The sequence below is a fragment of the Schistocerca nitens genome, chromosome 2, assembly GCF_023898315.1.
Source record: "Schistocerca nitens isolate TAMUIC-IGC-003100 chromosome 2, iqSchNite1.1, whole genome shotgun sequence".
NCBI classification, from domain to species: domain Eukaryota; kingdom Metazoa; phylum Arthropoda; class Insecta; order Orthoptera; family Acrididae; genus Schistocerca; species Schistocerca nitens.
The window spans coordinates 1,184,334,688-1,184,350,337 of record NC_064615.1 but is presented as its reverse complement, the minus strand read 5'-3'; the positions used below and the strand labels follow the sequence as shown (position 1 = coordinate 1,184,350,337).

The 15,650-nt window shown below is 38.9% G+C and overlaps 1 protein-coding gene across 1 annotated transcript in view; it reads left to right on the top strand.

Moving 5' to 3' along the window:
* The window catches only part of LOC126237515 (F-box/WD repeat-containing protein 10-like), a 679,603-nt gene extending 668,219 nt beyond the window's left edge, over positions 1 to 11,384 (top strand). The window contains exons 13-14 of the mRNA XM_049947683.1: positions 7,142 to 7,253; positions 11,317 to 11,384. Of these exons, the coding sequence (XP_049803640.1) occupies positions 7,142 to 7,253; positions 11,317 to 11,360 (156 nt within the window). The 3' untranslated portion in view covers positions 11,361 to 11,384. The remainder of the gene's footprint in view (positions 1 to 7,141; positions 7,254 to 11,316) is intronic.
* Positions 11,385 to 15,650: the final 4,266 nt, after the last annotated feature.

Genomic DNA, 15,650 nt, shown 5'->3' with positions numbered 1-15,650 from the left:
AGTGGTAGACTAGGACCTTGTGCAATTTGTGTGGGCAATGGAACACCACTTTAGGAGGTGTGGAAAGGATCATGGGCAGGATGTCATTTATTTCAGGGCATGATGAGAGGTAATCAAAGCCATGACAAAGGATGTGGTTCAGCTTTTCCAGTCTGGGTTGGTACTGGGTGACAAAACGGGTGGCGGAAGGACTGAAGGTGTGTGAGGATATGGCACAGAAAAATTGTTTGCAGGACAAGTCTGGGGGATAAAGGAAACAAAACAATGCCTTATGGAGAGCTAACCAGGCAAGAGCAGAGTTCATGCCTTCAGTGGCTCCAGCTCTTCAAACCTTTATATCAGGATCACTCCATATTTGGCATTTCAATTTCCTGAAACTCTGCAGTCAAACTGACAGCAGAGTACAAGTATTTTGGAGTGCTTGTTTTAATCCTACTAGATATACCAGGTAGCAGGCCCCTCAAAATGTCATATAATGCCCTATATTTGGCTTCATAGAATACGACTCTATTTGGCTCAGCATTCTCCCCATCTCGTACATTTGTAAACTAATCATATGTATTCTGCCCACAAAATTTTCTACCTGTTCACTGTGCTCCTTTGTTAAAGTACTCATCTACTCTCAGAAATATGTCACATTGTTTTGTTTCTTATACCTCTGAAAAAAGCCTTGTTTCAACACACAAATATCTGTGCATTTCTTAATCCCTGTGCACACCTGACATTGGATTTTGCTTCCCCTGCTATCCATGTTGTTGTTGTTGTGGTCTTCAGTCCTGAGACTGGTTTGATGCAGCTCTCCATGCTACCCTATTCTGTGCAAGTTTCTTCATCTCCCAGTACCTACTGCAACCTACATCCTTCTGAATCTGCTTATTGTATTCATCTCTTGGTCTCCCTCTACGATTTTTACCCTCCACGCTGCCCTCCAATGCTAAATTTGTGGTCCCTTGATGCCTCAGAACATGTCCTACCAACCGATCCCTTCTTCTAGTCATGTTGTGCCACAAACTTCTCTTCTCGCCAATCCTATTCAATACCTCCTCATTAGTTATGTGATCTACCCATCTAATCTTCAGCATTCTTCTGTAGCACCACATTTCGAAAGCTTCTATTCTCTTCCTGTCCAAACTATTTGTCGTCCATGTTTCACTTCCATACATGGCTACACTCCATACAAATACTTTCAGAAACGACTTCCTGAGACACAAATCTATACTCGATCTTAACAAATTTCTCTTCTTCAGAAATGCTTTCCTTGCCATTGCCAGTCTACATTTTATATCCTCTCTACTTCGACCATCATCAGTTATCTTGCTCCCCAAATAGCAAAACTCCTTTACTACTTTAAGTGTCTCATTTCCTAATCTAATTCCCTCAGCATCACCCGACTTAATTCGACTACATTCCATTATCCTCGTTTTGCTTTTGTTGATGTTCATCTTATATCCTCCTTTCAAGACACTGTCCATTCTGTTCAACTGCTCTACCAACTCCTTTGCTGTCTCTGACAGAATGACAATGTCATCGGCGAACCTCAAAGTTTTTATTTCTTCTCCATGGATTTTAATACCCACTACGAATTTTTCTTTTGTTTCCTTTACTGCTTGCTCAATATACAGATTGAATAACATTGGGGAGAGGCTACAACCTTGTCTCACTCCCTTCCCAACCACTGCTTCCCTTTCATGCCCCTTGACTCTTATAACTGCCATCTGGTTTCTGTACAAATTGTAAATAGCCTTTCGCTCCCTGTATTTTACCCCTGCCGCCTTTAGAATTTGAAAGAGAGTATTCCAGTCAACATTGTCAAAAGCTTTCTCTAAGTCTACAAATGCTAGAAACGTAGGTTTGTCGTTCCTTAATCTTTCTTCTAAGATAAGTCGTAAGGGCAGTATTGCCTCACGTGTTCCAATATTTCTACAGAATCCAAACTGATCTTTCCCGAGGTCGGCTTTTAGCAGTTTTTCCATTTTTCTGTAGAGAATACGAGTTAGTATTTTGCATTTGTGACTTATTAAACTGATTGTTCGGTAATTTTCACATCTGTCAACACCTGCTTTCTTTGGGATTGGAATTATTATATTCTTCTTGAAGTCTGAGGGTACTTCACCTGTCTCATACATCTTGCTCACCAGATGGTAGAGTTTTGTCAGGACTGGCTCTCCCAAGGCCATCAGTAGTTCTAATGGAATGTTGTCTACTCCCGGGGCCTTGTTTCGAATCAGGTCTTTCAGTGCTCTGTCAAACTCTTCATGCAGTATCGTATCTCCCATTTCATCTTCATCTACTTTCTGTTCCATTTCTATAATATTGTCCTCAAGTACATCGCCCTTGTATAGACCCTCTATATACTCCTTCCACCTTTCTGCCTTCCCTTTGGTCAGGACTGGGTTTCCATCTGAGCTCTTGATATTCATACAAGTGGTTCTCTTTTCTCCAAAGGTCTCTTTAATTTTCCTGTAGGCAGTATCTATCTTACCCCTAGTGAGATAAGCCTCTACATCCTTACATTTGTCCTCTAGCCATCCCTGCTTAGCCATTTTGCACTTCCTGTCGATCTCATTTTTGAGACGTTTGTATTCCTTTTTGCCTGCTTCATTTACTGTGTTTTTATGTTTCCTCCTTTCATCAATTAAATTCAATATTTCTTCTGTTACCCAAGGATTTCTACTAGCCCTCATCGTTTTACCTACTTGACCCTCTGCTGCCTTCACTACTTCATCCCTCAGAGCTACCCATTCTTCTTCTATTGTACTTCTTTCCCCCACTGCTGTCAATTGTTCCCTTATGCTCTCCCTGAAACTCTGTACAAGCTCTGGTTTAGTCAGTTTATCGAGGTCCCATCTCCTTAAATTCCCACCTTTTTGCAGTTTCTTCAGTTTTAATCTGTAGTTCATAACCATTAGATTGTGGTCAGAGTCCACATCTGCCCCTGGAAATGTCTTACAATTTAAAACCTGCTTCCTAAATCTCTGTCTTACCATTATATAATCTATCTGATTCCTTTTAGTATCTCTGGGATTCTTCCATGTATACAACCTTCGTTTATGATTCTTGAACCAAGTGTTAGCTATGATTAAGTTGGGCTCTGTGCAAAATTGTAACAGACGGCTTCCTCTTTCATTTCTTACCCCCAATCCATATTCACCTACTACGTTTCCTTCTCTCCCTTTTCCTACTCTCGAATTCCAGTCACCCATGACTATTAAATTTTCGTGTCCCTTCACTACCTGAATAATTTCTTTTATCTCATCATACATTTCATCAATTTCTTCATCATCTGCACCACTAGTTGGCATATAAACTTGTACTACTGTAGTGGGTGTGGGCTTCATGTCTATCTTGGCCACAATAATGCGTTCACTATGCTGTTTGTAGTTGCTTACCTGCACTCCTATTTTTTATTCGTTATTAAACCTACTCCTGCATTACCCCTATTTGATTTTGTATTTATAACCCTGTATTCACCTGACCAAAAGTCTTGTTCCTCCTGCCACCAAACTTAGCTATTTCCCACTATGTCTAACTTCAACCTATTCATTTCCCTTTTTAAATTTTCTAACCTACCTGCCCAGTTAAGGGATCTGACATTCCACGCTCCGTTCCATAGGACGCCAGTTTTCTTTCACCTGATAACGACGTCCTCCTGAGTAGTTCCCGCCTGGAGATCTGAATGGGGGACTATTTTACCTCCGGAATATTTTACCCAAGAGGACGCCATCATCACTTAACCATACAGTAAATCTGCATGCCCTCGGGAAAAATTACGGCTGTAGTTTCCCCTTGCTTTCAGCTGTTCGCAGTACCAGCACAGCAAGGCCGTTTTGGTTATTGTTACAAGCCCAGATCAATCAATCATCTGGACTGTTGCCCCTGCAACTACTGAAAAGGCTGCTGTCCCTCTTCATGCCCTCGGGAAAAATTACGGCTGTAGTTTCCCCTTGCTTTCAGCCGTTTGCAGTACCAGCACAGCAAGGCCGTTTTGGTTATTGTTACAAGGCCAGATCAATCAATCATCCAGACTGTTGCCACTGCAACTACTGAAAAGGCTGCTGCCCCTCTTCAGGAACCACCCGTTTGTCTGGCCTCTCAACAGATACCCATCCGTTTTGGTTGCACCTACAGTACGACCATCTGTATTGCTGAGGCACGCAAGCCTCCCCACCAGCGGCAAGGTCCATGGTTCATGGGGGGGGGGGGGGGGGGGGCTGCTGCTATCCATAACTTTTCTATTTGCAGTAACTGACCATGTGACTACCTTTCAGTCTATGCAGTTAATGGAAGATCATCCAGGAAACATACTGTACCATCAGTCAACTTCAGGAGAAGGGTGTGATCGAGTTGGCAGGGCCTAGATCTGATAGAGAACTAGGTTGTTCATGTAATGCTAATTGTTCATCCTTATCTGCAAGCTGCTCAAGTTGAGTCTATTTTATCCTCCCTTAATTGTGCTACCTCGTTAAGCAATAACTGCATAGCTTCTTGCCCAGTGACAGTCTGCATTTTATGACCTAGACAGTTACACTGACTACATATTGCTCTCTGGTAATACAACAGAAATGAGAAACATCAGGCAGCTCTCATGGTGGCACTGGAGTTACTCTCAAATTCCAGTGAATCTCCCACCTGGACCATACATCACTAGACACAAAAACAGGAAAAACAACCAAAATCAAACAATAATCTGTTCAGCCACGCCACTGTGTGATGATATTATTTGCTGCAGTTGTGCAGTCATGCTGCAGGGAGATTGACTCTACTGGTAGAGCTGGCAGACAAGGACATCTGACACCAAACTGTAGTGGCATGGAGGTGAGGGGCTGGTATGGTGTAACTTTTGTGGGCCACATATCAAAGTGGGTGCTGCCAGACCCCTCATCTCTGCTAAACTAAATGAGTATTTACACTGGTTAATGGCACATTAGTTGTGCCGATACAATACTTCCAACCACGCAGAAATCGACTGCTTCACGGTTTGACGACGATTTAGTTACCCTCTCACCTGACCTGCAGTAGTGCTGCACTTTTGCTGCATTGCCAGAATTGTGAGATACAGTGTGGACTGTATCACGGTAGGTAAATGGGCCTTTCAATGAGATGCCTTAGCATCCATCAGCTACCCACGGTTTTCAACACTGCCGTAGCAGAGCTACTATTTCCCTGGTAGCAGAACTGCTATTTCCCCAGCATCAGAGTCACTGTGGTTGCAAACACAACCAATAAGAAATGAGCAATAAATGGCCAACAGAAAAACAGCCCAAGCCACTGATTGCTGACAATTATCAGCACCGGTAAAACAGCCTCTCTCAACAAGTACGAGCCTTGGTAGTATGGCTACATGCCTTGTTTTTCTTTCTTTAATAAGTTCTATCTCTAAATATGTGATACATTTCTTTAAACACCCAGTGTCTCTCTCTCTCTCTCTCTCTCTCTCTCTCTCTCTCTCTCTGTGCGTGTGCGTCAGATGCTCACGCACACATTTGCATGCATGTCTGTGTGTGTGTGTGTGTGTGTGTGTGTGTGTGTGTGTGTGTGTGTGTGTGTATGAGAGAGAGAGAGAGAGAGAGAGAGAGAGAGAGAGAGAGAGAGAGTGCACAGGCGGGCGTATTATTGGAAAATTATATATGAGATCTCTTTAAGAAAACAGATCATAAAAGGGAATCTTCAGATGGTCAATTAGAAAGGACAGAGACACTAATATTTCTGTACAGTTCTACTTAAATAATGGTTCAAATGGCTCTGAGCACTACGGGACCCAACCTCTGAGGTCATCAGTCCCCCAGAACTTAGAGCTACTTAAACCTAACTAACCTAAGGACATCACACACATCCATGCCTAAGGCAGGATGCGACCATAGTGATCGTGCGGTTCCAGACTGAAGAGCCTAGAACCGCTTGGCCACACTGGCTGGCAGTCATAATAAACACTTAATTTGCACACATATACTGTTATGGTAAAATCACTTCACTGTAGAGACATTTTAAATTTGGTTACTTCAACAGGCTGTTTCCTTTGAACTGCATTAATTCCTACTTTTTATTAGTAACATAATTTGAACAACAATTGAAACAGTAATATTAAATAATTTTGAATATGCTATTACCCAACACAACTTTTCAATATTACGTTATAGAATAAGCTCCACTACTATTCAAATTGCAATTGATTGCCCTATAAAGGAGCAGTCACTGAGTTCAACAGCATCCATTATGGATTAAATTCACTTTTTCTATAATAATTGACATGAACTTTTGAGTTTAAAGCATTTATTAGTTTGGAGATAAAGGTGTAGTAATGTTGGAGTAATACAGATTCTTCTAAGTTGTTAAACATATTCCGTACACTGCCATGCACATCTTTGTCATCCCCATTGCATTTATAGTTTTTATATTATCTGAGATACTCACAGAAACTCATCAACAGCTACATTTGTGCTAGTAAACACTGTTTAAGCCCTCAGGAGGATGCAGATGCTCCAACAGATGTACTCTAGTTCAGCTCCTTCATTTACGCAACTATATTATATACGTGCATGCGAAGACCAATATGCTGCAATTGAAATGTTTTAACACAGAAAAAAATCTATGTTTCATGTGAAAAAATAATGCTCATGTGGCGTTTTTTTTAGTTATTTGGAGTTAAATATTCCATGTTTTGTTAGGAATATCGATGTCTGAGGACAAATGTACAACATAGGAAAGAAGTTGTAGCAAGTCTGAAGTGTGTTTCTTGTCGAAATATTAATAGCAATAAATAAAATTAATTTCATCTAATGCCTAAGAATATTAACAGCAGGTGTTTCATTTTTTCTGATAAATGTTGTATGTACTTATTACATTGCTTTAAGCTTTACTGGTTGTGTCTCTCTGACATTTGATATTAATAAATGTTCATCATAGTTTTTCATATTTAGTCACACACACACTCACACACAGTATAAATCATGTAGTCATGATGTATCTTATAGAGCTTCAAATGCACTGTGCCACATTTACCCTTACTTCAGATTAAGGTCTAAGTAAAATAAGAGTAAGAAAAATGGTTATTTAGGTGCTTTTGTACTGGCTTTAATTACTGCAATCTACTCCTTGAATTACAATTAGTGCTTGTCTTACATGTAACCATTTGAATCACCAGGTGATTGCAAATACAGCAAATGCTGTGTACAGCATTCAACTGGACCTCTGGGATGTGAAAAACAAACCACTATTTGGCCCGCCACACAAAAAGTGCTGTGCCAGTTTTATGGGTGTGTATGGTATCTTTTCATTCTAAGTAGTAGTATGTAGATTTTTTTGAATTTTGTAAGCCACCTTCAACTGAAAACTATAAGTTTATACAACTGAAAAATTGCATTTCGTTTTGTTCTTGTGCTACGTTCTGTATCTGTCAAAAATATTCAAAAATATTTTATGTAAAGGAATATCACTTTCACATAAGTATTAGTTGTAAATATAGCTTAATGATTACTAAATGTGGAAATGGAAAGTTCTTGATACAATATAAATAATGGAAGAAGTGTAGGTAACATCTCCTTGCATAGATGAAACACTGAGATGAAAAAGTTGTCAGCTTTCAGACTAAGCTTCTTCACAGTCAATAGAATACACATACATCTTTTACGTTGCATTATCTACATTTTGGCAGCCCTACAGCACCACTGGAGTGAGGTGTTGGTTTGGGTGGAGTGTGCAATGGGGGAAAGGAAGGGAGGAGGAAAGGACATATAGGAAACTTCTGCCGTCTCTTCTTCCCTCACTATCAAAAATAATTGAAGTTTGTCACAATACATATTAAAAATTTTGTACAAAAGTTTAATATAATTTCGAAAAATCAATATGGGTTTGAGAAAGGCAAAAGCACATTATTTGCTACAAACCAGTTTGTAGATAAAATTAGCTCCTCTCTAAAACGTCACTGCATGCCACAGGAACTTTTTGTGATGTATCCAAGGTCTTTAATTGTGTAAACCACTGCTTGCAACTCTCTAAATGGGAAAAATATGGAATTAGAGGCACTGTATTAAAAGTTTTAAGTCCCATCTAACAAACTGAAGATGAGTGATTACAACATCAGAGAGAGAAAATTATGTTTCAGAATGGAAAAGCATTTCACGTGGAGTACCCCAAGGTTCAGTCTTAGGTCCCATTCGGTTTCTGTTTTGCATAAAAGGTCCACCACTTGATATTGAGTGTCACTCAGTTTTATTTGCAGATGACACACCTGTAATCATCGAAATTAACAGTACCAACCAAATTCCTCAAACCTCTTAAATACGAGGGCTGTTTTTTTTTTTTTTTTCAACCTCCAATTGGCTGAAAATAAAAGAAAAACGTACAGAAAATAATAATTTTATTACCAAAAGTACAGTACAGTCTTAACTTATTTTTCTACATAATCACCAAAACGAATGAGGCACTTGTCATACCGTGACGAAAGATTTTCAATGCCTTCCTCGAAGAATGTTGCCGCCAGTGAGGACAGGTAAGTCTTGATGGCGTCCTGAAGTTCTTCGTTAGTAGCGAAGCGCTGCCCACCTAACTGTGACTTCAGTTCTCGGAACAGGTGATAATCACTTGGTGCTAGGTCCGGGCTGCATGGTGGATGTTCAAAAACTTCCCTTTTAAACTTTTTGAGAAGGTCTTTTGTAATGTTGGCACTGTGTGGTCGGGCGTTGTCATGGATCAAAACAACGCCAGATGAAAGCATCCCTCTGCGTTTGTTTTGAATGGCTCTGTGGAGATGACGTAAAGTTTCACAATAAACTTCCTTGGTTATCGCCGTACCTTGCTCCATAAAGTCCACCAGCAGCACTCTTTTATGGTCCCAAAACAAAGTGGCCATTGTTTTTCTTTTTGTCAGTGAATGTTTAAACTTTTTTGACTTCCTTGGGAAGCTGTGTGCATCCACTGCTTTGATTGTTCCTTTGTTTCAGGATTGTCATAGAGGACCCAGGTTTCATCACCAGTAACAATCGACTTCAAAAAAATGTTTCCCTCATTGGCATAACGTGTGAGAAACGATAATGCTGACGCCATCCTTTGCATTTTGTGGTCGGTACTCAGCATTTTTGGGATCCGACATGCACACAATTTCCGATAGCCTAGGTCTTGAGTCACAATTGTGTACAAAGCATACCTTGAAATGTCCGGAAATTCATCAGACAGTTCGTTAATTGTAAACCTCCATTTGCATCTCACTGCCTGATCAGCACACTCAACGAGGCCTACAGTGGCGACAGACTTGTGACCTTGTCCACCTTCATCACGGCCGTCTGTTCGTCCTTCTTTAAATTTTCGACACCAATCCCAAACACTACCATCACTCATAATGTTGTTACTGTACACATAGCTCATTCTGCGATGGATTTCTGCAGCACTACATCCTTCTGCTTGCAGAAAACGGATTACACTTCATAACTCACATTTGGCGGGAGCATGAGCGTAGCGGCCATGTTTACACGGACGTAGCTCGGCTTCGACTGACACACTGCAGCTGAAAATGGCAGAGGTTGTGGTGGGGGAGCTGCACAATCGCATGACGCACAGGTCCGGCCCCTCCCTACCTGTTACTTGCTTAGATGGACGATCGGAGGTTAAAAAAAAAAAAAAATGAAACAGCCCTCGTACCTTAAAAAAATTAGGTATCAGGTTAGAATTAGACATGGAGAAACTCAGCTCAAGCAGTTTAAAATAAAACAAGCAAAGTTAAAAAATCCATCACAAAAAACAAGATTTTTTAGAAAGCTAGCTTTGCGAAATTCCTTGAAATGCAATTACATAAAAATGTCATAGGGCTCACATATATGATACCTTGCAAATAAATTAAATAGCACAAGTACAATGATGGTATTACAGAGTACTACCAGCATACACATAAGGAGAGTAATATGTCACAGTTATTTTGAATCAGTAATAAGATACAGAATTAAATTTCGGAATAGCTCAACACGTATGTCTCAAATATTAAAACTTTAGGAAACGTGCACAATGTAAAGTGAAGAAAATCACATCATCCTCTCATAAAAAATCAATGATAAGTCTTCCCTTACCTTTTGTACATAGTAAAGCTGATTCATTTGTAGCAAATCAATTCTGACATGATTACAACATCGGGAATCAAAATATGTTTATGCTGCCCACCCAAACTTTATGCTCAGACTCTGCAGTATATGGTATGAAAATTTACAACAAACTAAAAGGAAAAGAATTCCTGAGTATTCATTTATCAACTTGGAAAACAATGTTGAATGACAAACTGGTGGAGAAATATTACTATTCAATTGAAGAGTTCATGAAGGATGATCTGAAAATTTGAGCAGGAGAGAATGCATATTTAGGATGTTATAGTTTGTTATTTTGGAAAAATCCATCAGCTGTGTGTTAGTCATGTATTCAGTATGCTATATTAATGATATTTTAGAAAAACTCTAAAGGAAATTATTTTTTGATGAGCCTCTTGTACATTAAGTTACTGACTCGGAATTGTATGTAACGAGACAATAAATGTGTATTCTTTTCCATTCTGTTCAACGATGTGTTGGAAGCTGAAGAAATGTATTAGAATTTCTAGAATTCTATTCTGTTCTTTAAATGTCTTACACTTATAAATAAATATTTGTAATTATTCTTATTCACAGTGTCCCAGTGTGGCGAAGATATCATAGGGAGTTATTATTATATCTACGTAAGCTGACAGAAAATTGAAAGCTATATTATCAATTTTTTAAGTACCTCAATTGTTTTTCTCACTGCGTCTGTCAGTTTTTTGAGTTTGTGCAAGAGAGTCATATGTACTTGCACTTTCCTAGTATTGTGTTAATTGAAAGTTAAGTTGCAAGTTTTCATTCTCCTACTGAGCTACGTCCTAATCTCCACATCCCAATGAGATGAGGACTTGAATTTTTAAATGGAATTTTCGGAAAAGATGTCAGCACAAAGAGAGAATAGCCGACACAGACACACCAGCATTGTTGTATATTGTTGGGGAGATGTAAATATCAAGTCATACACCAAACTCAAAGGAATTAATCTTCATCCAATGTTCCAGAACTGGCATAATGTTTCTTAACCCACACACATCCATACCTGCATGCATTTCTGGACTTAAAATTTCTGGAGCAGATAAATGTGCATTAACATAATTGTGTGAGCTCTGAACAGTTCACAGTATCTCTTCCTAACCACTATATCTGGTGACCTATACTAGGACATCACCATCGGGAGAGAGTTAGTACATTTGTAATAATTTGAAATAATTATATCGTTTTGTAAATTTTCTATAATACTAATCATTGTCTTTCTCTGTTTCAGGTATGGTGCACTATATTACAGTAACAAGGATGGAAATCACATGATGTGCCAAAGATTAAACATAATCAATTGGAGAATTAATTTCAGAAAAAATGAAAAAGCCAATGAAAAGGCAGGATAATTCACAATGCATTGTGTGCATGACTGCACGTTGTAGTGTCTCTGCTAATCCAATTCCCAAATTAAAGCATTCCAATAAAATATGTAGACATTTGGACAGAACATCTATTTTTAGGGAGAGAAATGTGTGCATACAATTGTTTTTCACCGATAATATATTTCCATACATGTTAGTGAGGACCACTGAATAGGTTTCATAGTGGTATCTTCACTATTACAAATGGTATCTTCACTATTACAAACAGAATATTTCATTTTCATAAGTACTCATTTATTTTGTCATTTTGTAAAATTATCAAAAAATGCGTACAAAAAGATGGGCATATTGTTGCCAAACCATTGTCAAATAGCCAAGTACTACACGTTGCTGACACGGCGTGGCAGCAAAAGGCAAAGTTCCCGAGTTTGAATCTCGGTCCGGCACACAATTTTAATCTATCAGGAAGTTTTATTATATTTTTCTTGAAGTCTAAGGGTATTTCATCTGTCTCATACATCTTGCTCACCAGATGGTCGGGTTCTGTCAGGGCTGGCTCTCCCAAAGCTATCGGTAGCTCTAATGGAATGTTGTCTACTCCCGGGGCCTTGTTTCGATTCAGGTCTTTCACTGCTCTGTCAAATTCTTCACGCAGTATCATATCTCCCATTTCATCTTCATTTATGTCCTCTTCTATTACCATAATATTGCCCTCAGGTACATCACCCTCATATAGACCCTCTATATAGTCCTTCCACCTTTCTGCTTTCTCTTCTTTGCTTAGAACTCGTTTTCCATCTGAGCTCTTGATATTCATACAAGTGGTTCTCTTTCCTTCAAAGGTCTCTCTAATTTTCCTGTAGGCAGTATCTATGTTACCCCTAGAGATATTTGTCTCTAGGTCGTTACATCTGTTCTCTAGCCATCCCTGCTTAGCCATTTTGCACTTCCTGTTGATCTCATTTTTAAGACCTTTGTATTCCTTTTTGCTGGCTTCATTTACTGCATTTTTATATTTTCTCGTTTCATCAATGAAATTCAGTATCTCTTTTGTTACCCATGGAGTTCTACTAGACCTTGTCTTTTTACTACTTGATCCTCTGTTGCCTTCATTATTTCATTTCTCAAAGCTACCCATTCATCTTCTATTGTACTTCTTTCCCCTGCTCTTGTATTTAAGTTACGGCGCAACATTTACCCACACATGGTATCCTTATATGAGAAGTTCAAATACTATTTAGAATCTTATAGGCTTGGATATTGAGAGTTCCCTTTTGCCAAAAGATTGCAATTTAATGAATAACTGTAATTAAAAAGAAAAAGAAAGAGTGGATGATGAATTTTCATCTTAAATATAAGTAGATACGAAACTGTTAAGAAGAAGTCAACAGGAATAGAGAATCGATGCAGCCATGTTAGCACTGTTAAAATAATTATATAATTTTGTAAATTTTCTATTATACCAACAATTGTCTTTCTCTGTTTCATGAATTGGACTATATATTATTGTAACAATGATGAGAATCACATGATGTGCAAAGGATTAAACGTAATCAATTGGAGAATTAATTCCGGAAGGAGCAAAAAAAGCCAACAAAAATGTACAATCCATGTTGTTCATGACTTTGCTGATAGTGTCTCTGCCCATACAAATTAAAGCATTCTCATAAAATATGTACACATTTTGACAGAAAATTCATTTTAGGTAGAGAATTAATTGGCTTACTCTGACCAGTGGCAGATACAGAAGAACTTCAAGGAGGGAGCACTAAAGATATATTGAGCTACCTTTAATTTTACCATAAGAAAAAATAATCAAGTCACATGTAAAGTTTAAGAAACTTTTATTTAAACTGATTATACACATATCCAAACAATGTTGTATGATATAAATAAGTTACAATTGTAGTTCTCTTTCTTAAATGATGAATTCTATGCACCTGTTGTTCCTGGTTAAATGGTTAATTACATCGTCAATAGGACAATCAACGTTAGGGTGAGTGTTCAACAGAGCTAAGCCATTAAGTCGATACTCCATCACTCGACCTCAGCCTTGGCTTTATACGGTACAATGTTGAAAAACTTCTTTCTGCACCAGGGTACTGCCTCAGTCTAGCATACCAGCCTCAGCTGTATCTTTTATTTCCTATAAGCCAAAAAGTGTCATAAGTAGGCAAAAGACAAGAACAATTTACAGAAAGATATCTGAGGCTCAGGCAAAAATGCAGCAGGAATCGTCAAAATTGTGCCAGAATATAAATACGCTCACAGGTACCGTTGATGGTTTGAAAACAGTGTACAAAGGCTTACCTGAACAGATGCAAGACCTGTCAATGCAACTAGGTAGCATAACATTAAATAGTCAGTTCATGAGAAAGGAGCAGGAAAGGACAGATACAGGCATTAAGGAAATAAAAGATACAGCCGAGGCTGGTATGCTAGACCGAGGCAGTACCCTGGTGCAGAAGGTAGCCCAGGAACACAAGGGTTATGTAGATGTGATTGAGGAAGCAATGAAAGTACAGAAGGCAGAACTAATAGGATATATCAGAGGTTGAAAGCAGTGGAGGAAAAATTGTGGACTAACATCGTTAGTAACACTGAAAAGGAAAGGGAATATTCAACTCAAGCTATCAGTTGTCAACAGACAGGAAAGATAATCTGAACATCCATCCACACTTGAACCCTAACCTGTCAGGTGAAGTAGATGTTGGTTGGAAATAGAGATGTATTACTTCCAAGAAATTTCATTAAGGAATAAATATACTGAGAAGCAGTGGTTAGAACACAAAGTTCCTTGAACAGGCTTATACATGATGTTCTTGAATTTACACGACAAATGATTCTTATCACATGCTTTTGCACCCTAAAAACTTTGCTTGGTTTGATGAGTCACCCCAGAATATTATTCCATATGACATAATAGAATGAAAGTAAGCAAAGTATGCAAGTTTTTTTATATTTATGTCTCCTACATCTGACATCATTCTCACGGCAAATACAGACTTGTTTAGGCACTTAAGGGGATATGGAATCGCCTATCACCTCAGTGTTAAAATATACTTATCATGGGGATCATTTTCTCACAAACTACTGGAGACAGAGAGAAAAAATTTTTACTGTATGTGCATTGATATGTTATAACAATACTGAAACAACAGTATTTTCTTACAGAGATATTTATTTTTAAGTAAATTTTTTCCATCTCTTTTTACTAGATTACCACCCCTAAGTCTTTTGTAAATCAAGTAGGTTAATTAAAAAATCGTTGTTTCAGTGTGTAAAAGGAACCCATGTGACTAAGTCATAAAAATTTCAGACTTCTAGGTTCACCAGTACCTGATAATGTTTCTAGAAGAAGTAAAAAGCAAACTTACGGGAAACGGAGAAAGAAGATGAAAACATTCCTGATCCATAGTTAGTACCCCCTTCACAGTCTTCATAATCATCTTCAAGTCTTCTTTTGGTACCCCTGTGCACCTGTCTTGCTTTTTTCACTAATGTCTTTATTATATTGTCAGCATGCCTTATTCTGTGCTGATCTAAAGTCAACATAGCATGTACTGTGTGGGAACCAACATGCAAACCAAACTTTTGAAGGACCTGGCATTTAGTTATATTCCCAAGCTTGAAGGTTGCCACAGCATCATACAAACCAAAATGTAGTGTATTAATTCCAACAGGCACTGTTTTTGGAAGACGATGCCATTCAAGCACTCGTTGGGGTTCTGTGTTTTACCATGCAGACATTTCATCAGAAGACTTCTGTCAGCCAGATCTCTGAAATTGGCTTCATTCCTTCCATGATGGCTAATGGTAGACTGTGGTGGTGAATGTACACTCCTGGAAATTGAAATAAGAACACCGTGAATTCATTGTCCCAGGAAGGGGAAACTTTATTGACACATTCCTGGGGTCAGATACATCACATGATCACACTGACAGAACCACAGGCACATAGACACAGGCAACAGAGCATGCACAATGTCGGCACTAGTACAGTGTATATCCACCTTTTGCAGCAATGCAGGCTGCTATTCTCCCATGGAGACGACCGTAGAGATGCTGGATGTAGTCCTGTGGAACGACTTGCCATGCCATTTCCACCTGGCGCCTCAGTTGGACCAGCGTTCGTGCTGGACGTGCAGACCGCGTGAGACGACGCTTCATCCAGTCCCAAACATGCTCAATGGGGGACAGATCCGGAGATCTTGCTGGCCAGGGTAGTTGACTTACA